This window comes from Orbicella franksi, chromosome 12, assembly GCF_964199315.1.
Source record: "Orbicella franksi chromosome 12, jaOrbFran1.1, whole genome shotgun sequence".
NCBI classification, from domain to species: Eukaryota; Metazoa; Cnidaria; class Anthozoa; order Scleractinia; family Merulinidae; genus Orbicella; species Orbicella franksi.
In genome coordinates, this window is record NC_138156.1 from 21,850,519 (window position 1) to 21,870,800 (window position 20,282).

A 20,282-nucleotide genomic window follows, 5' to 3' on the forward strand; every position below is an offset into this window, starting at 1 on the left:
CATGGAAGACCACGCATGCGCAGACCTCAACGCAGACCATAATTTCAAATATCCGGAAAAAGTCGGCAATCTTCGTTAAGTGTCGGATAATTTGACATTGATTGAACTTATAATCGTAAACAATCGAGCATTGAAGGCGTGGTTACCTTCACTTCCCGCAGAACCAATATGGCGGCCAGCGTGTACTGCAGTGGAAAAGTTTTAAGAACCTTTGCAAGGAACTGTCAGAGTAAAAACGTTAATACTTGTAAGTAAATTTATTTAAGGAAACCTTTCATTAATATATTTTTTGATTTTACGGCAAGTTCTCGTTAAACTGGAAATTTACAAGACGTTGGTGTATTTACGTGGATAAGATCAAAGTCCACATTTCTAATTGTACGTTTCAGTAAACTCACGCAACTTTAATTTAGAGTGGGCTTTTTATCGCTGTTTGATTTGTTTTTGTTAACGATGTCTTTAGATTTTATCGCGCTGATGATGATAATATTGCGGTACGATTTTTTTTTAAAATAACCTTACTGCATAAGCTTATCTTTTCACTAAAGCTGTCTTGAATAGCCTGAAATCTTGATGCCAAGTTGTTCAAGCGGCATATAACTATGCACATGCCGGAGTATTCAAAAAAATTGTCATCTGGTGTACATCTATTCGGTTTTGTTAGCACTTTCAATCTGGATAGTATTGTCCACCCTGCAAACAACAGGTTTCGAATTAAATAATCACCGTCAAACTAAATCAGATGCTGAAAACAATTTGTGAATTAGCTGGTGGAGAGAATTTAAAATTACACTGTTTGGTTGACTGTTATCAGGGGCACAACTTGGAATATTTAAGGTAAGGGGCGTGTTTAAAGCATGAAATGGCGAAATGACAAAAATTGTGGCACTACAGTTAACCTAAATAGTGCTAATAATACTAACTCTGGTTAGCTCAAATATTGGTCAGGTTACTTGGTCTAACTTTCACTGGCTCGACAGTGCTTATCTCTCAAAAAATAATTATTACTGTAAAGGTTAATCCTTATAAACACCTGAATCTCACATTGACTATTACCTTTAGTACCATTTTGTCATTTCACCATTTGATTTCATGTTTTAAACAAAGGCCTAACTCCTAGGGTAAGATGGTGCAAAAAGACAAGGAGACTGTAGCAGGATTTAGTTTGCAAAAATTACCATGCTGTAGTTTTCAGCTGACAAAATTCTTAAAATCTTTAAATTCCCTGGGCTGAAAATATGAAAGCTGCAAATTATCATAGGCAATGGTATTTTTACTTTGTTGCTTTTATTTATAGTGTTCCTGAGATGTGCAAGTACTTCTCAAAAGCAAAAAGCATCCTCCAAGGGTAAACCTCATCACTTTGTTTACCAGTAATTAAGTTGTTTAAAGCTATGCAGTTAATAATTTAAGTTTAAACATTCTTTGTGATGTAAAATTTTGCCTTCGAATCCAGAATCCAAATTAATTGTTTACTCATATATAGAAGAACAGCCCTGGAGATCTGTGAGATAATAGCAAAGCATGAAGCAAAAAGGAAGGTTAAAACCTATACATGTATAGGCAAAATAAAGATGAATATAACTAGGGACGAACATAAAATGACAAGCTGGACAGGTTGAATAATGTAGTTAGAACAAGGGATCAGAGACATCAAACACATGCAAGCTCATAGCAATATGCTCAGCTATTGTTTAGTAATTGGATGTTAACAGCAGTAAGGTTTTACATCAGCTTGTTACAGGCAAGTGATGACCGCAATAACATGATCTTGTAGGTACTTCACAATTCTCACTTTGCCGTATTATTCCAAGCCAGTTATCACCAAGTTGCAGAGTAGATGGTAGGTAAACAGCTGAGGTAGTTGTGCTCTTACCTGGCTAGAATAGCTAGTAAACTCAGGTTATCAAACTAGAGAATTAAGTTATTTTGCTAGTCATTGTATTGATTTCTGAAAACGCTACATTCTTCTGGTTGCAATTTTCATGTATTATTAGGTACCACCCCAAAACAAACTGGAAGGAACATTGTTTTGGTGGAAGGAGTGCGAACTCCTTTTCTCATGGCTGGCACTAGGTAAGTAAGTGGGTATTTTTAGCGGAGCTCAGCCCAAATGGCGGAATGAAACAGTGCACAGTAATAAAATCACTCCAAAAAATTGGAGATGTATCTAATAACCTGGAAGATTTGCATTACTGACTGAACATACCTTTACCATTAATTTTCAGCTACGCTGACTTGTTATCACATGATATTCAAAGAGGAGCACTAGAGTAAGTCATGGCACTTGCCATTTACATTGAGAACATGTGAAGATAGATCCATGTTGTGTGTTGTAATCATGAACACCTTGTGACTGGTTTATTGCTACTCGCCTTGCTGGGAATGAGTGGTAAAGGCAAGATCACAGTTTGGTAGAAAAATATGAAAATCATTTCCAGGAAGTTAAACCTAGCATATGCACTTGGCCATACTGTAAATGAAGAAAGTTGTTTGAATGCCTTGATTCAAATCATACAAACTTGTATCTGAGCTCCCCCCCCCCCCCCCAAAAAAAAAGTTGTTATCTCATATTTTCATACAGTTTTTTCAAATTTCTAACTTCAGGGGTCTGGTGTCAAAAACTGGAATAAGTAAAGGTAGGTAAAATCAATAGCGTGCAACACTCATTCACAAGCTTCAAGTTTTCAAAAAAGCTTTTCATTGCTCTATGTTTTAAAACTTAACATTTTGTTTGTTTGCAGATGCTGTAGACCATATTGTTATTGGCACAGTTATTCAAGAAGTAAAAACCAGCAATATTGCAAGAGAGGTCCGGGACTTTTCTTGATTAATACCTGTTTATAATAATTCAATACTTTCTTAAAGTGATCAGCATCTTACCATCTTGTCCAGGAGACAGGTGTGGAGAATTTAGAAAATCATAGGGTTAGGTTAAAATTTAGTTTCAGACTAAAGGGATATAAATAAACATGAATTGCTGAGTTTATGTTTTGGTTCACAAGGCTGCCCTAGGTGCTGGCTTCTCAGACAAGACTCCATGTCACACTGTCACCATGGCTTGCATCTCATCAAACCAAGCCATTACTTCAGGTGAAAATAACTTGAACTTGTGTTACACTTGTGTATGAATCATAATTTACAGTTCATTACCGTAACAATCTTCTTGATTCATCCAACACTTGTAGAGATAATTATACATTCATGTGCCTGTTATTCCATGCACTGGCCCAAAGGCTAAAACCAGGGGTTTCATTAAGGACCATGCACCAGGCAAACTGACCATCTGTGAGGATGACTATGCCTGCCTGGTTTGACCATCTACAGGAACGTTTTCCTATAAAGAAGTTCAGTTCAAAAAGTTTTGCATGCCAGTGAAAATCAATATTACCTTCACGCTGAAAATGCCAATGAAACCCCTGCTGAAACAAATTGAAGTATCAATATTTTTTCAAAGCCCAAGCAGTATTTTCTCTGTCTGTCGACTTTCATCTTACATTAGTATGCATGTCCTTTTAAAGAATGTGTTGTTTTCTGTTTAGCTGTTGGTTTGATTGCCAGTGGTCAGTGCGATACGGCAATTGCCGGGGGAGTGGAATTTATGTCGGATGTTCCCATCAGACTTAGCAGACCTCTCAGGAAAACATTGCTTACTTTAAACAAGGTAATATGTGTGCATTATGTTGCATGATCTTTAAAGGTTTCATAATATGATTATGGTTCTGTTAAACAGTGTACATACAGTGGGTGGTGCAGTATATGTATTCCATGCATTGTGTTTTACAACAAGCTTGTGCACTGAGCAGTATGTTGCACAGTGCAACTTATTTTAAGAGAAGTCGCTTAAAAGATTGCGCAACGTTACATGGGAGACATAGAGGTATTGACTTTGACAGAACCCCCATCTCGGAGGTGTAATCATTCGATTTTATTAAGACTCTATGGGTGAGATAGAAAGTGTTAATTTCCATCCATGAGTCATGGCTTTAGATAAAGGGCTGCTTTCAGGGTAGCCAACTAGCCACAGACTAGTAGAAATTTAGTTTTCGCTAATAGGTTTTTGATTTCCACTAGCCACTTTGGCTAGTCAACAAAATGAAATTGGCTGAGCTAGTTTCTGTCTCCTTCAAGGAAGACAAACACAAAATTTACACTTTTCTCAGAAACAAGGTCAGAATTTCATTGTGGACATATCATGGTACCGGGCATGAGCTGTTCAGCAGGTATGCAAATTCAAGTTTGTCTACTTTTCGCTGGGTGGTACGTAAACAGGGAACTGAATACAGTGTATGTTACTTTTGTTGAAAGAAATATTTGACAAACGAGACAGCATTTTCTGAAAGCAGAAATCAATGCTCTTTTTTGTTACGAAATTTTTTTCATGTGCAAAATAGTGTGGAACTGTAAAGGGATAACATTTCATTTAGCGTAACAATACATGGGTGATTTGTCGTTGTATGCATACTTACAAACTTACCACTACAGAAATAATTAGATGAGAAAAATTTATTTCCTTCGACATTTAAATCAGCCGTTTTTAGCAGTCAAATTTCACCAGCAACAGTTTACAGTATTGTTCAGATAGTTGTTTTGCTTTTGAAACATTTCTACGGCGCCTTTCTGTGAGGAAGTCTTGACAGTTTTGACAGTGACGTCTTGGGGTCTCGATATTTTTTCAAGGAAGTCTCAGAGAAAAACAGAGTCCTGAAAGTCTTTTCAGGAACTGGAACAATTTTTAAACTGGTTTAAGTACAGTATAGAGCAATTTTCAGTTGAGTGTCAAAAGTAAGTAGACAATTACTTTGGTTTTGGTTTTGGTTTTACTACAGTTTGAGGTTAACTGAGAAGTCTAATTGGTGAGTAATTGGTTTTGGTTTTGGTTTTACGACACTCAATTGAAAACCGCTCTAATTACCAACATATGTATTAAAGAGAGTCACTTGCGTTGTGCTTTCAAGTCTTGCTAGTAACTCTGCTGTTATTGGACTACCTGAAATTTTTGTGACATGTTAATTTTGCAAATTTCGCGATATAGAAAAAAATGCGAAATTAAAGTTACGCAAATAAGTAAGTGTCGGGAACATAACACATTATGTTACTGTTGACCTATAGTCCCGCCATTGTGTTTTTGTTACTTTTGATGTTATTGTACCTTTGATAAAGTCAGTTTTAATACTAAATTCAAAGACATGTCTAAGTAACATTGCCAAGGAAACAAATTTTGTGTTAAAGTGATTCAATATACAAATTTTTGCAAAATCGCAAATTTAAGTGTCGTGAAATATGCACACCCCCAAATCGCAAAATAAACGTGTCATGAAAATTTCATGTAATAAGGTAGCCAACCTCAGTGCTTGGCTAGTAAAAAAAAATGTTTTTGGCTAGCAGTGTCCAAGTAGTCACTAGCCACTTGGCTAGTTAGTTGAAAAGTTAGTATCGAGCCCTGTGCTTTGCCATCACTTCTTCCCTCGTTATTAAAGATGTGGTTATTGTTTGTCGTGGTGTAAGATAGAAGAATCAGATGAACTTTTGTTCATTTGTCTCATGATGACGTCATGTTAAGGTGCTGATCGGAATACTACCAGTATTGCAATCGAAAAATCACAATCAATAAATCAGTATTACTCCATCGTAACACAAATGAAAAAACAGTTATCTCCATTTTCTTATCTTGTTTTTCTTTTAACTTTTTAGGCCAAATCCCTTGGTGCCAGACTTGGACTTCTCTCCAAGATCAGACCAAGTTTTCTCTCTCCTGAGGTAACATGCCCATTTCTACTTTCATCACTGATTTTCCTTGCCAGTTATTGTGTCTGGTAAAGAAAGGAAAAAATTTAACACATCATTTTGTTTTTGTTGTTGTCAGTTACCAGCTGTTGCTGAGTTTTCTACTGGTGAAACTATGGGGCATAGTGGTGACAGGTACAGAGCCTTACCATTTTAACAGTATTGTCAGTAATACTTTTAGTTGCTCACACAATCTAAATCCCTAAGTTGTTTGCAACTGTTTTGAAACAAACTTTGTGGTGGAGTATCATTATCATATTTCACTCTATTGAGTTCTTTAATTTTCCCTTCCTGTAGACTGGCAGCTGCTTTTGGTATCAGCAGACAGGAACAGGTAAAACCATTTTATTCTCTACACTTCTCTCCAAGGTAAAAGTCTGCATCGCTGACTGTCAGAAAATGACTGAAGCAGACATTTTCTAAAGGGCCAACAATGTTATGATCATTGCCTGTCACAATGTTATTGTAGGTTGAAAGAGGAAGTCTCCCTCTTGAATTGACTAGACCTCAAGTAATTCTCTAGAGGCACATTCTTACATTGTACTTTAACACACGTGGAACAAATTTCCCAAACAATTTGTCAAGCTTCAGAGTAGTTTCATACTTCATGGATGTCCACTTTTTCATTCCTTCCTAAGTAAGCAGAACACAGTGGACAGTCTGCTAACAAGGTTATTGCCTTGTTGACATAAATTAAGTGCTATCCCGAATTCTTTGCATAATATTTGTCACTTCACCCCAAGCAGGTCTAACATCTATTTCTGGTTTGTTAACTTTCAGGATGAATTTGCTTTAAGATCTCACACACTGGCACATACAGCAGCAAGTGTAAGAGAATTTGTATTATTTCATCTGTGGATGGTTTGCAAGTAAATTGTTCTACTGCAGTGTAATCTTCCTTAGGAGACACCATGGCCTACTGGTTAGAGTGGACACTGGACCCCAGATTGGGCAGTCTGGCCTCGACTCTGGCTGGGTTCCTTTGACCAGATACTTTACTCTCACAGTGTCTATCTTTGTCCAGACATTTAATTGGTTACTAGTGAACTTGAAGCTGGGGGTCTCTCTGATAGACTAGCATCCCATCTGGGTGGGATTAGAAATACAATCATGTACTCTGAGTCACTTCTTGCGATGGAAACTGGGGTTATCATTGTTTGAGTCTGGTAAACCAACTGGGGTTGAAGACTGACTTTACCTTTTACATACCTAATCCTCATGAAATTCATAGTCCAATGTGTGTAACTGAAGATATCTTTAACTTTTGGAGGTCAGTAGTATAGGTCAGGGAGCATTTTTTTTAGAGGAATCGGCCAAGGATCATAGCTATGACGTGTCCAGTGAACAAAACCAGCACTTTACCCTTAATGAAATTCCATGAAGGAGCCCTTACTCTAATTTTATATGAGAGTAAAAATTTGAAACATTTTGTTCCCTTTTTTTTCAGGCAGGAAAGCTGGAGGATGTTGTACCATACAAAGTACCTGGTACGGGTATAACTATGTTGTAAGCAATTTTTGATGTCAAGTATATGTGGTTCATTTAGGTTTAGTTAGTTACTTTTTTAAAATTATTTACTTATTAATCATTTAAAATTAACCATAACAAATTTATGCATATCTTGTGATCAGGCCTTCCTTTCTTACCTTACTCTTTTTCTTTCCCCTTGTTTTGTTTTTCCATCATCATCTGAGAAGGAGTACTGAAAGAAAGTGTCATTTCTTTGTTTGTTTTAGGACGCACTGTAACTGTGACAGCTGATAATGGAATCCGCGTCTCCACTCCGGAGCAGATGGCTAAGTTAAAACCAGCGTTTATCAAACCCCATGGTACTGTTACTGCTGCCAATGCTTCTTTTTTGGTAAGTGTAGTCTCCCTGTTAGATTCACCTTCCAATTGAACAGAATAGATATTTCGTCCAAGACCATTCACTTTTTGGGATTTTTCGATGTGAAATTCTCTTTCACGCAACTGACATCTTTCCCCGCTACGCATTCTGTGGTTTCAAAAATGTCTTTTTGTCTGATTGCAGACGGATGGTGCTTCGGCTTGTCTGATAATGAGTGAGGACAAAGCTCTGGCCATGGGACTTAAACCAAAGGCATACTTGAGGTAAAGGTTGAATTGTAGTGTTATAACACTCTCAAGATCCTTGTTCTCAGTGGTTTTAAGTAGGGTGTTTTAAGGATTGAGGAATATATCTTTTTAACCGACAACAAAGGGCCGTACTGGGAGAATATCGGCCCGAGCTCTTGACAGTACGGACCTCGCACTCGGCGTGTACAAAAAAGACCGCGAACCGATATTCTCCCAGTACGGTCCCGAGCTAGCTTGGTTAATAAGAGATTTATTACACGACTGAAACTACCAGAAAATGTTTCAGGACAGTGTCCAATACTTAGAGAATATTGGACCGACAGTGGAGCAATCTGATTGGTTGATTTTAGTTATTGGCCCTCTGAACTAACTTGGTTGTGTGATCAAACTGTGTTACTGTAAACTCTGAAATTAATTTCGATCCTTCATTTGCTGCTTGCAGGGACTTTGTTTACGTTTCTCAGGATCCCAAAGACCAACTTTTATTGGGGTATGTTCTCGTTTTTGTTTTGTTTCGTTTTGTTTTTTTTTTCTTTGTTTGTTTTCTATTTGTAGCACCAAGTTGCTACAACTAGCGACACGAAACAATCGACCTCGTAATCTGATGAAGACTAGCAGTACAGCAGTCGAAACGTCGCGATCAACATCTCAAAGTGACTCCATCGTGAGACAAACGAGCTAAAATTCATCTGTCCAATCTAAGAACTATTTACAAGCCCGATTCGGGAGGATTCATTTTGAAACGGAAGCAAAAGGCAACGCGGAAATGGCCTATTACTGCATTAGCAGGTCAATGTATCCTTCTATCTCTGTACATTAGAAAGATTTTCAATTGAGTGTCGTAAAACCAAAACCAAAGTAATCACTCTAGCCAATCAAAAAGGACATAGACACTACAGTGAGCCAATCAAAACTCGAAGAAATTACATGTAGCTGACATAAAGCACGGGAAAAAGGGTGCGGACGAGTCAGGATTGGTTTTGGTTTTACTTCTGATTGGATGAAAAAGTGGCGCGAGTTTTTTTAAGCCAATCGTGGCGTGTAGCGTAGTTAGTGCAAAACTAATTACTTTTCGACACTCAAGTGAAAACCACTCTACTTCAAAAGTAGATATATGAAATTACTAAAATTTAATCAAGTAGCGACATCCGCGGCAGTTAATTTGGTGCGACATGAAGTTTTGATTTTAACCTTTTTTTTTTGAGTTTCTTCTTTTCTATCATTACTTACAGACCAACCTATGCCACACCTAAAGTTCTGGAAAGGGCTGGACTCAAGATGGAGGACATTGATGTTTTTGAATACCACGAAGCATTTGCTGTGAGTCATCTTTGAATCCCTTTTTAAAAATGCTCGGTGTCTTGGGACTCTTTCAAGTAATGTTTTGGGTTTCTTTCTTCTCATCTTTAAGGGTCAGATTTTGGCCAACCTGAAAGCCATGGACTCTGACTGGTTTGCACAAAACTACATGGGAAGGTCCTCAAAGGTGAGAAAAAGCAATTTGTCATCAAACTGTTGTGATTCGTAGTCGAACAATAGTGGTTTGAAAAATGATAGGAACCCATTAGAAAGCGAGGATGAGTAACGTATGCGAGGGCTGAAATGGATTGCAGATCTCTCGAGATAGACTGCATTAGCAGGTCAATGTATCCTACTATCTCTGTACATTAGAAAGATTTTCAATTGAGTGTCGTAAAAGGTGGTGGACTGCGAGTAGGCTCTCGTGTTTGGACCGGGGATGCGAGCGGCGAAGCCGCGAGAGGGAGACGAGACGAGTCGGCAGCGAGTCGTTCGTCGTTTGTAAACTCGCTCGCGTGCCAAAGTGAAAAGCCAGATAGCAGCGCTCGAGTGCAAATCCAAAACACTAGAGTCTGCTTGCAGGCTACGCGGGTGGAACAATCGCCGCGTTTGCTTTAATCTTGGCGGAAATTCCCAAGTGTTTCTTCATAGCCGGCCTAAATCAGCCCTTGCGAAAAAGCACACTGAATTCAAAATGCTACGTCATCCTGGCCCCAAGTATTCCTTGCCGAGTTGCTAATTAACTCCTCTAAAGAAAATCGCGGGTTTACAGTAATCGAACATATATTCCACTAATTTGCAGGTCGGTGTACCACCAATGGAGAAATTTAACACGTGGGGTGGCTCGCTGTCCATTGGCCATCCATTTGGTGCCACTGGTGTTCGGCTGGTCACCACAGCTGCCAACAGATTACTGAAGGAGGGCGGCAAATACGGTCTGGTCGCTGCTTGTGCTGCTGGGGGTCTGGTGAGTAATACCAAGGGCTCTAGTGAACGGGAATGAGGTTGAAGCAGAGTCTTTGAACCGAGGTTGAACCTTGCTCGGATTGAATACATCTCTGGAAGTCACTTGCTTTCTCTTGCCGGGAAGAACATGGCTTTTACAGAAGACGTCATAGCCTGCGAACGCAGACGTATTTCCGGCTGTAGCTTGTCTCGGCGGAGACGCGAGAGCCGAAAGTACGTCTGCTTTCTTAGGCTAAAGACGTCGATGCCCTTGTGTTTGTCCTTTCAAGAGGACACATCCCGCCAGATCCATATGGCATCAATATACCTTACTGGAATGTTGTGCCGATGTGCTACCATAATCTCCCAACTCGCATAAAAACAATTCTCACACACAGTAAGGAGAATTAACACCTTTGAGTTGACTGTTTTCCTTTCTTCCAGGGACACGCCATGATTGTGGAACGATATCCATCTTGAACTGAAGTTTCCTAAGAAGATGCAATATTCTCTCGCTGTTGACTGGTTCTCTCTGCCAGTTACTTACAGATTCCAAATAAACGCCTGTTAAGTGCGCGGCACATAATCCTTCAAGGAGATTCTCCAGAGCTCGAGAAGAACTCGTATAGTATTTGTGGTAATTTGTCTCGTTCTAATCGTTTTGTTGGTTCATTTTGTACCGAAAACTAACTGGTAATAAAGCTGGATTTAGTAAATGGACTTTTGCTTGATAGCCTGTTGTTAGTCGGAGTATTTTTCAGTCATTTGAGTGAATTTCACTGCCACCTTGATAAGAGGAAGTAAACGAATGAATCGGTGAGGATAACGGAATTTGCGATTTTTTACACGCCCCCTTAAGTGCATCTGATGTTGGCCGGCCAATGTTTCACCTCTTGCACATCGATCGAAGCACAAAGCAGTTGTAACATTCCCCCATCAGACTGCAGCCACATAACATATCGAACGCACTCCCTAATATACGATCACTCCCAGTATGTATAAATATGAATGCGCATTATGTAATCACATACAGGTATTAGAAATAAATAGAATCAACTGTAATAAAACACATTCCGAGAAAAATGATAATGTACAAGAGAGGTTCTCAACATTGTACACGATTTTTGAAGCCCAACAACATTTCAGAATGTGTGAGAACGTCCTTTACAGTATTTCCAAAATTATGAGGTGCTCAATGAAAGCTAATGAGTAGAGTTGGCTTGGGCTGGGTATAAAACATCAATAACAAAATTAAGAGTAATCAATTCAGTATGTACAATATGTGCTTACAAAATTTTACCCTGCGAGAGTCAGATAGCTGCCGACTGTAGTTTATTGTAAACTCGTGCTACTCATTTTAAATGTCGTTACGAGAAGAGAGCCCTCCGCCGACCACGTGACCAAAAGAAACGGAGACTCTGGTGACGAGAATGAACTCGACATAACCTGTTTGCAATTCAACCTGTGAAAGGCTGGTAGTTTGTCTGGTTTATCCTGGGCTCTTTAAGTACTTTAAATGATTTCCTGGGCACCCCAAGAGAAAGGAAAAAATGGTCAAAAATGTCACGACCGTATCTCTTTTCTTGCGTTGGATTGAAACATGTTCAACGTAAAGACAAGCACGCACAGTCTAACGTCCCATTAGCTCCCTCCCTGAGGGCGTGAAGCCTCTACAAACGTAATTTTGTCTTGGTCTGATGTTTCGTGTTCTTTGGCTGGTTCTTGTGTTAATTTCTGCTGTCTTTCCTTTGCAAGCTTGTTAACGAGTTGCAGAGTCTCCTGAAAAGCGGATAGCAATCAAAAAGTAACTTAGCCGTCTTTTATTGTCGTTTTGTTTGTTTAGTAATAATAATAATAATAATAATAATCAATATTTAAACAGGGTGACCCCTTCAGTCGCAGGACTGGTATCAACGGGGGCCCTGTATAAAATAAAATAAAAAGAGCATGTATAAATAATATATATCTATAAAAAAAAAACTAACTACTTTAAAAGATACGCTGAAATGTTTAAAAAATTTAAAAGCTTAAAAAGGTAATAGCGTTCTCATAAAAATTGGATATAGAATTGAAAATGTTCTAAAAAATAACCTAAGAAAAAAAATCGGAGATAGCCTTGAAACGTTCCTTAGGTGGTAAAATCTTTATGTTCGTTGGAAGGCTATTAAATGTGCATGCACCATGATAATAAAAAGACTTTTAGCGACATCTAAATGAAATTTAGGAAGTATAATGTCAGTGATTGACGATCTAGTGCATCTGTTAAAAACATGTTGGTTGTCGCTCTGGCAGCGTAACAGGAAATAGTCTTTAAAGTATAGAGGAACTTCTCCGACCAAGCACTTGTTAACTAACAGTGCACAGTGCTTTTCCATGGTTTTTGTAAGAGAGGGCCAGCGTAGGTTCTCGAGTATTGTTTCCGTGGCTATGTCACGGAAACATATATATCCTCAACGAAGTTTTCCTGCCTCTACCCGCTGAACTGGCCAAAGAAAACCAAGAGAACCATGTCTGTGATCAAGCAGACACCAGCAGCAACCGATCATCAAATCAAAGCACAAACATGAAAAAGTTAACCCCAGCCTTTTAATTTTCTACTCTTAACAATCAAAAAGTTGACAGACAGCTATCGTGGGTTACTTGCTATTTTTCAATATTTTTTAATGGGCGTGATTACGGACGAAATCTACACTGTACTGATACTTACCCGGAAACGTTTTTCGCTTTCGAGAAGTTTTTTATTTCTTGTCCTCGACTGAAAGAAAGGCAAAGTGATACGAATTTAGACACAAGTGAGGAACGCTTAAATTGGCCATGTCAACTTGCTAACACGTTATCCTGTAACCATCAAAGCTACAGTTAGGTCAACAAATCTAAAGCAGGCAGAGTAATCATAAGAGCTACAGTGACTTGGATGAAGATATAAACGTTCTCGTCCAGTGCTTTAATCAAGGAAAAATGTTAACGTTTTCATCACTGATCGATCTTCACATAGTTCACATATCATGACGAGGCTTTTCAGGTCTTTGCGCGCGGCAAAACTGTCCTGTCGAAATCGCCCATTAAAGGAGACCAAGCGCTACTGATGTCTAAAAGATACCACTGTCAAACAGATAGAAAAATAGAAAAAGCTACAGTGACACGAATGAGAATAAAAATCTTCTCGTCGAATGCTTTCACCTAAGAAGAAATTTTAAACATTTCATGCCTGATCGATCTAAATGACCAACATCGTAGACACGATTTTTACTTCCTCGTATCCAACGTTAAAAGATACTTTGATGGTCAAAAACATTAACCTTCCGTCCTGACAGCCCTACCTGATACCGAAATCGTGAATTTACACTCACAATGGGTATCCCACCCCTTTCATATAGACTACTTGCAAAAATTTGGGACGTTTAATTTTCGGACAGTTTTTTATCTCATTTCGGACAAAAATTTCGGACACTGTGATGAAACATAGTTTAAGTAAATTTACGCCTAGAAAATACGAATTACACTGAAACAACATCTGAGAAAATGATAGTTTTACCGCAGCCTCAAGGTTTTAGAGATATACCAAAGATAAAATAACACAAATTCTACCAAGCTATTACATATCTCAAGTAGTGTCTCGACTAGAGTTCGCTCCATAAATGAAACTAAGAGCTTTTGAGCTACTTAAAAATTTTATACTGTACGTTAAATGTTTCGGACGCTTAAAATTTCGGACGGTTTTCTTTTCAGACACTGTTTTTGTCCGAAAATAAAATCGTCCGAATTTTTTTGGGGGCCCCGCGCAGTCCGCATAAAAACTTGAATTTCTAATCATACATCAAGGAAAATGAGAAGCCAAGCAGTGCTAAAGGATCTCACCTTTGTAATCACAAACGCCACGGCCACAATGTGGATGACAAGAAAGCAACCGATACCAAAATAGAGCGAAATTCGATCAAAACTTTTTTGCGTGTCTGGGTCCAGAATTGAAGCGGCAACTGCATTTTCAATGGCCATGCAGCACAAGAACACAAGACCAGACAAAACGTACTTGTCCTACGAGGAAAAACAGAAAATGAGTGTAACAATAAACGGCTGACAAGAATAATATCGGGGTTCATTTGTGGCTAACATGAATTTTACCTCTGCAAGATATCATTCTATAAGACTACTGAGACTTCAGCTGATAATTTCCACGAAAAAAAAATCAAAAATCAAATCATCGTTCCAAACATCAATCATTCATTGAAAAACCAGGGGTTTTATTAAAAGTAATAAGTTTATCACCCTTGAAATACACAAAATAGTGAAACAAATAATTCAAAAGAAACGTGAACAACATAGAAGAAATATTGAAAAACTGAAACGTTAAAAGTTTGGGCTTCATGAAAGTTTGGTAAAAGACTATAAGACTTCTTACTTCGACCACTCTTTATTCCTTTCATAAAACCGAAAGAATTGACTTCATAGACATCCCAGGGTGGGGAAACTCCCATATGAAGAGGGGGGGGGATGCTCGTCAAGAAACTTGAATTTGAATTTAAAAAATATTCTTAAAAGGAAACTAATCTGGGCATGGCTGGTGCTGTTTTGACTCCTGAAAGATAGTTAAAATGGAATAGGCTCGATAACGAGCCGCTGTTCAGGAATGAAGCCTGCACAAATAGACGGAATCGAGAGACAGGCACTGAGGAAGAAATCAAGCCTAAAAACGGAAATAAGGGCATTTTTTTTATTATTGTTTCTTAGAGTGCACCCTAAAAGAAACTTAAGCTGGTAAAAATAGTAGTGGTTCGTCATGAACCCCTTAAGTGAGACCAGAATCCTTGATTTATGCCCCTAAGTGAAACAGTGAGCATCCCCGACCTTTTCATATGGGGGTTCCCCCAGGATAGACATACTGGTCAAGGTTCCAACAAGACCCACTTTAAAATGAAATGTTACAAGAGTGAGAGACACCAACTCACCAGTAAAGTCAGGTATGAAATTGTCGGCAAACTCTGTGAAACAACGAACTTGAAAGCAACTGCTGTTAACAGAAGTGTAAGGGTGACACTCAGTCGATCAGAAGGTGAGGAGATTTCCACAGAAAATGAACAAAATGACAGGATATCAATAAGAAACTGAAACAAGAGCGAGAACAACACGATGGTTAACATAAGGAATCTGTCTTTGGACAGGGAAAAAGCACATTAGAAAACTTGTATGGGGGCTAAATAATTTCATTAATAGGTACTGCATGCATTTCATAGAAAGTTTTCTTACAATAATCATAGCAATATTCCAGAGGTAGTAACCATTCTTTCTCTTGACGTGACACTTAATGTGGTAGAGTGGATAGTCATTTGCACTGCTTCCCTCTGTTTTCACAGTACTTGTTGCTTCTGTGACCACATGCCTGCATAAGTACCACTCTTGATCAGCAGTGAAGGTCTCTGGTCGTATTGTGTCTGCCTTTCTCAGGTCTTTTTCAAAAGCCACTAGCTTGTTTGTCCAGTCTGACATGAGGGTTATGGTCAATTGCTGCAGAAAGAACAGTTAGACAAACCTGAAACCCTGCACAACTGAAGATAAAGATTGCCATTCTCCCAAAAGGGGGAAAATTGTAAATCTTGGGAAATCATAAAATAACCCAAGACAGATGTAATGATAAATGGCCAATCAGCATTCTTAAGATAACAGAAAACATGATCTGCAAATTGAAAACTCTTCCAAAAAATTGGTCAAAGTTGCTACTATTAGAGTTTGGTATTTTACTCTTTATAACTATAATGTTAGACATTAGAAGCATATAGTCAACTGTACTTATTGGAATATTGCATTGGTCATCATTTATTGCAAAAAAGTTGGTCATTAGAATAGGGGTGTTCTTCCAAAAACCTACCCAAAGGAGTTAAAAAACCACAGGTGGAGGGCAATCATTGGGTATTACATATTCTAGTTATATGCATCATTAGGTTTACTGCACCTTTCAATAAAACACTTTTGATAAAACACTGAAGTTTGAAACCTAACCAGCCATTGGGTTTTTGGCTATGACAACAACTAATGAATATTGATGTAAAGAGACAAGCAAAACTGAATTGAAATCTAGCAATCTACAAGCCACACACGTGTCCTTGAGTAGTTTGTAGTAAACTTCTGCCGAGAGGTCTGCTAAATGAGTTGATGGCAGTGAAACACAGAAACATTCACCGAGCAATGAGCAGAGTTCACATTTTATTGAAAGGTGTAATAATGCAACAACGCAAATACATGAAGTGAACAGATTAATATACAAAACCTGATAATCCAGTGGGAAATCCCACAGCTCCAGATTTTCTCTAAAATTGCCTTTTATTCTGTATGTCTCCATAGCAAATGGTATTTCATTTCCTGGCTCATAAAATATATAATGATTCTTCTCCATCTTTTCAATTTCCAGGGCATTGAAAAACACAATCCTAGGGTGCCATTCATTATGCCATTTTATATCCTGTAAAAAAACCCGATAAATTCAAAAACTGAAGCTGGCAATGTTTCCATTCACAACCCTTACATCTGTGTAGCAACCTTTTGTTTTGCATGTTATACTTTCATTTTTACACTATTTAGGTTATAATTTCAGAGATACATTTTATAGGTACATATGTAAAGTAACGAAAATATATAGCCGTTAGGAAAAAAAATTTATATGTAAGTGTTGCCCAAGGTAGCAAGAAACTAGATTCATTAATCTTAAAATATCCAAGGACCACATTCATCACTCCCAGATCTCATCTTTAGGTTTACAGGGTTTTGTATCAATTTTGTAAAAAAAATGTAAAAAATACCCATGCTGTCAACACAGTTAAACAATGACCACATGTACCCTCACCTCTGTTGGACTTCTTCCCTGCAGTTGTGGCTCTTGCCAGGTTGCAGAAAGATAGAGGTCACATTTAAACTGCTGGCCAACTGTATCAATGTCACCAACAGATATGATGCTAGTTCTAATCTCCACAGTAACCTGATTTGAAAAAAGTGCTTACAATCAAAATTATTTTAGTATGTTTGGGGTAAGGGGAGATAGGTTTGGGCTAAAAGAGGGGTATGTTTGGGGTAAGTGACATGAGTCAAAGAGGTCACGATCTATGCCATGATTTCTTCTAGGGTCAAAATGCGGCAAGAAAAAAAAGCTCAAAATATTATGTAACATGCATTGATGATGTGTTTACTTTGTTTGGTTAACTATGTAAATGATATAAACAGTGTTCATGTTTTGTTTTTTTTGGTTAGTAATATCATGCTTACCATACTGTAGATATGTAGTGAGTGCAGCATTAGTAGAGCTGCCTTTTGTTTGAAACTTTAAAACAAAACAAAAAAACTGGACATTTACAAACTGTATTGTTTTACTTATGCAAATTAAACGATACAAGTAGTCTTAACTATCATATTATACTGTAAGTAAGTATGGTGCTGTAATTTTACTATTTTCCTCTCTTTTGAGTTTTTCCTATTTAGATTGTGTTTGTAAATTAATAATAATAATAACAATAACAATAATAATAATAATAATAAATAAATAAACAATTAAAAAAAGGTTGGACTGGGAACAATTTTCTAGAGGCACTCCCTTCTATGGACTTATGCACTTACAAGAGTGCAAAGCTTCAAGAGCTCTCTGGTTAGCCATTTAGTTCAATTCTTGCACGAAACTAGTTTTATCATAAAATTATTTATTTCTTAAGAAGTCTTGTCTGAAATAGACTGAGATATAAAGGTACAAATAGGCCATTTCCAAGTTGCCTTTTGCCTGAGTCCTTGAGCTAAACATTTCTTAGGAATTTGAGTTTGATTTGCATGAATATGAAGGTGCAGTTGAAACACATTTTCATATGAATGGATTTGCATGAAGACATGCTTTGACACAGAGGCAAACATAACTCAGAAATAGCCTATTCTAAGGCCAGGTCTGAAATAGGGAAGGGAAGATTGCATGTTTTGATCTGAAATTAGATAAGGGTTTCAAAGGTCCACACAACACACTCCCACTCAAACTTTCAGAGAGTACCCTATCCCAGGCATGAAATGGTGAAATGATGAAATGGCACCACAGTTGGCCTAAAACAGCATTCTGATTGGCCTAAATAGTGCTCCAGTCAGCCTAAATATCACTGACTTGAAGGTGGATAGCTCTAAATAATTGTTTGGGGTAACCGAACCATATCCCATACTGTTTAAGTGCCATTTCATCATTTGGCCATGTTCTGTTTTAAACACCCCCCACCCCCCCACCCCGCCCCCCAACCCAAACCCTTCTTGAGAGTGAATATCAATTTTGATATAATGCCATTTGGAAAGTTCACATCAATTCTTTTAAAGTGGGAATGGGTATCATGATCAGTATAAGTTAGTGTCAAACCCTGTCAAATTCCCACCAATTAAGCCAGGATTATTATTATTCCTTTTTTTCAACATGTTTTAAATATTCATTTCATTTGAGTGAAGAAGATTAATAGTTTTAACATCTTCTGGTGTTGTTAAAACAGCTGCAGTTGTCAATCAATGCAGCTTTAATTGGTAAATGAACATGCAAAATTTGTTATACAATTCTATGAATTAGTAAACATTTCAGTCTACAATTTAATTGAGAAGAGAAATTGCAGAATTTTTTTTAATGGTAATTTTTAGAAATTGGTAATTAATGATTCACAACTGCACGCTATAAGGTCCCGTGACAGCAAGTTTGATCTCTTGGATAGAAATTGAACTTTTTAAATAGGCCGTTTGCCTCTGGGTCAAAACATGTCTGTGTGCAAAACCATTCATAAGAAAATGTGTCCCACCTTCAGGTTCTGATTTTCATGCAAATTAATCAAACTCATCTTCACATGACAGTATTGCACGTGAACTGTCAGCTCAAGGTAAATGTCCTTTTTTCAGATTATAACTGTAATCTGTTCTCAACTTGAGTGAAGGTCATTATGTCTTCCTTGAGATCTCCTTCTTTACATGGGGTCACATAATATTTAAAAGTTTAATCGAATAAATTCATATAAGTCTGATCTTATACAGAGCTAGCTATGTGAATATTGAATTTAAGCTTTTGCAACTAGGGATAAGCGTAATGGATGGAAAACAGAAAGAAATTACATGCGTAATATGTGGACATTTTACCTCGCGTTTCTTTCTTAGTAAAGCTTTACTCATGCAAAAACAACTTGGAACTTTAGTAAGAAATCTTTTTAACGACGATTTCGAAGCCTACCTTCTCCGTGTTGTTGTGACGGAAATCACACTTGTTGTCTCCGTCGGGATGAGTGTTGTCTTCGATTTCCCCCAGAAGTTTCTTAACATCTTCAAGTCCTGACAGAGAAGCTTCGATTCTTTCTAGTCTTGAGAGAACGATAGAAAACCTGTCCTCCATGGGTTCTAAAGACATCATTGACCGTGAACGAATGTTCTCCTGAAGCTACGATCTCCAAGCAACTCGGAGGAGGATTGGACTGAGCGACCATGTAGGTACGTGTTGCGTACTTAGAGGAGAGAGACCTAGCGAGAAGATAAACAAACAAACGCATTGGGCATTGCGTACTTAGGAAGCCAGAAGAGAGACCGAGATTGAAGCTAAACATTCAAACTGCGTCGCAAATAAAGTAAAAATCTGATCTCAACAAGCAAAATGTTAGATCGGAATTCAGTGGTTTTTAGTGGTTTTCAGTGGTTTTAGTGGTTTTTAGTGGTTTTTCAGCTACAAGTAGCTAATTAATTTGAGTTTTTAGTAAGCGTCCGGCTGAAGCTTGTGATTGAACATTCCACGTTGCTTCAGGTTACTTGTAAGAAAGAAAACAAAGCCTTGAGATTGTTATTGATTTGTTTATTTATTCATTTATATGATTTATTTTTTACACGTCATTCCTATTTCGATCTAAGAAAACTTAAGAAGTCTTTGTTAAGCTATACACTGAGCTATGAATATTATTTTACCAGTCCGTTTAGCTGGGGACAGACCAAAGTATTTTTACTTCTTTTTACCTATAGGTTTTAATTTATTGCACTGCGTGAAGTAAAACTAATTGTAAAATTAAACTTAAACTTAAAAAATTATGTACGCAAACTATGTAACTTACCAAGCTCGGATAAAATCGTTTCTCCTCGGCTCCCCCCTCTATTTCCTCCTCTCTATCTCCCCGCCCCACCTTCTTCCCCTC

The 20,282-nt window shown here is 37.8% G+C and overlaps 2 protein-coding genes across 2 annotated transcripts; one reads left to right on the forward strand and one right to left on the reverse strand.

Annotated features, from left to right (window-relative positions):
• Positions 1-61: 61 nt before the first annotated feature.
• LOC145462901 (trifunctional enzyme subunit beta, mitochondrial-like) lies at positions 62-10,861 on the forward strand. The gene is made up of 20 exons (XM_081446565.1): positions 62-247; positions 1,298-1,348; positions 1,998-2,076; positions 2,229-2,273; positions 2,608-2,639; positions 2,745-2,812; positions 3,006-3,093; positions 3,543-3,664; positions 5,695-5,760; positions 5,867-5,922; positions 6,085-6,121; positions 6,568-6,615; positions 7,235-7,274; positions 7,524-7,648; positions 7,820-7,899; positions 8,327-8,374; positions 9,117-9,204; positions 9,296-9,370; positions 9,986-10,150; positions 10,573-10,861. The coding sequence occupies exons 1-20, from the start codon at positions 169-171 to the stop codon at positions 10,606-10,608; spliced, it is 1,428 nt and encodes a 475-aa protein (XP_081302691.1). The 5' UTR covers positions 62-168; the 3' UTR covers positions 10,609-10,861.
• A 159-nt stretch (positions 10,862-11,020) lies between these two features.
• Positions 11,021-19,855, reverse strand: LOC145462903 (cys-loop ligand-gated ion channel-like). Its single transcript, XM_081446568.1, has 8 exons — positions 19,340-19,855; positions 16,964-17,095; positions 16,391-16,582; positions 15,373-15,630; positions 15,075-15,230; positions 13,987-14,163; positions 12,836-12,883; positions 11,021-11,907 (listed from the first exon to the last, which is right to left on the reverse strand). The coding sequence occupies exons 1-8, from the start codon at positions 19,514-19,516 to the stop codon at positions 11,770-11,772; spliced, it is 1,278 nt and encodes a 425-aa protein (XP_081302694.1). The 5' UTR covers positions 19,517-19,855; the 3' UTR covers positions 11,021-11,769.
• Positions 19,856-20,282: the final 427 nt, after the last annotated feature.

Excerpts from the sequence above, each read along its gene's own strand:
- LOC145462903 (XM_081446568.1), bottom strand. The coding sequence starts at position 19,516 with ATGATGTCTTTAGAACCCATGGAGGACAGGTTTTCTATCGTTCTCTCA. Across the intron at positions 12,884-13,986 it reads TGGCGTTTGTGATTACAAAG|TCGAGGACAAGAAATAAAAA; the intron begins GTGAGATCCTTT and ends CCTTTCTTTCAG. Across the intron at positions 11,908-12,835 it reads AAAGCGAAAAACGTTTCCGG|GAGACTCTGCAACTCGTTAA; the intron begins GTAAGTATCAGT and ends TCCGCTTTTCAG.
- LOC145462901 (XM_081446565.1), top strand. The coding sequence starts at position 169 with ATGGCGGCCAGCGTGTACTGCAGTGGAAAAGTTTTAAGAACCTTTGCA. Across the intron at positions 5,761-5,866 it reads CAAGTTTTCTCTCTCCTGAG|TTACCAGCTGTTGCTGAGTT; the intron begins GTAACATGCCCA and ends TGTTGTTGTCAG. Across the intron at positions 6,122-6,567 it reads GTATCAGCAGACAGGAACAG|GATGAATTTGCTTTAAGATC; the intron begins GTAAAACCATTT and ends GTTAACTTTCAG.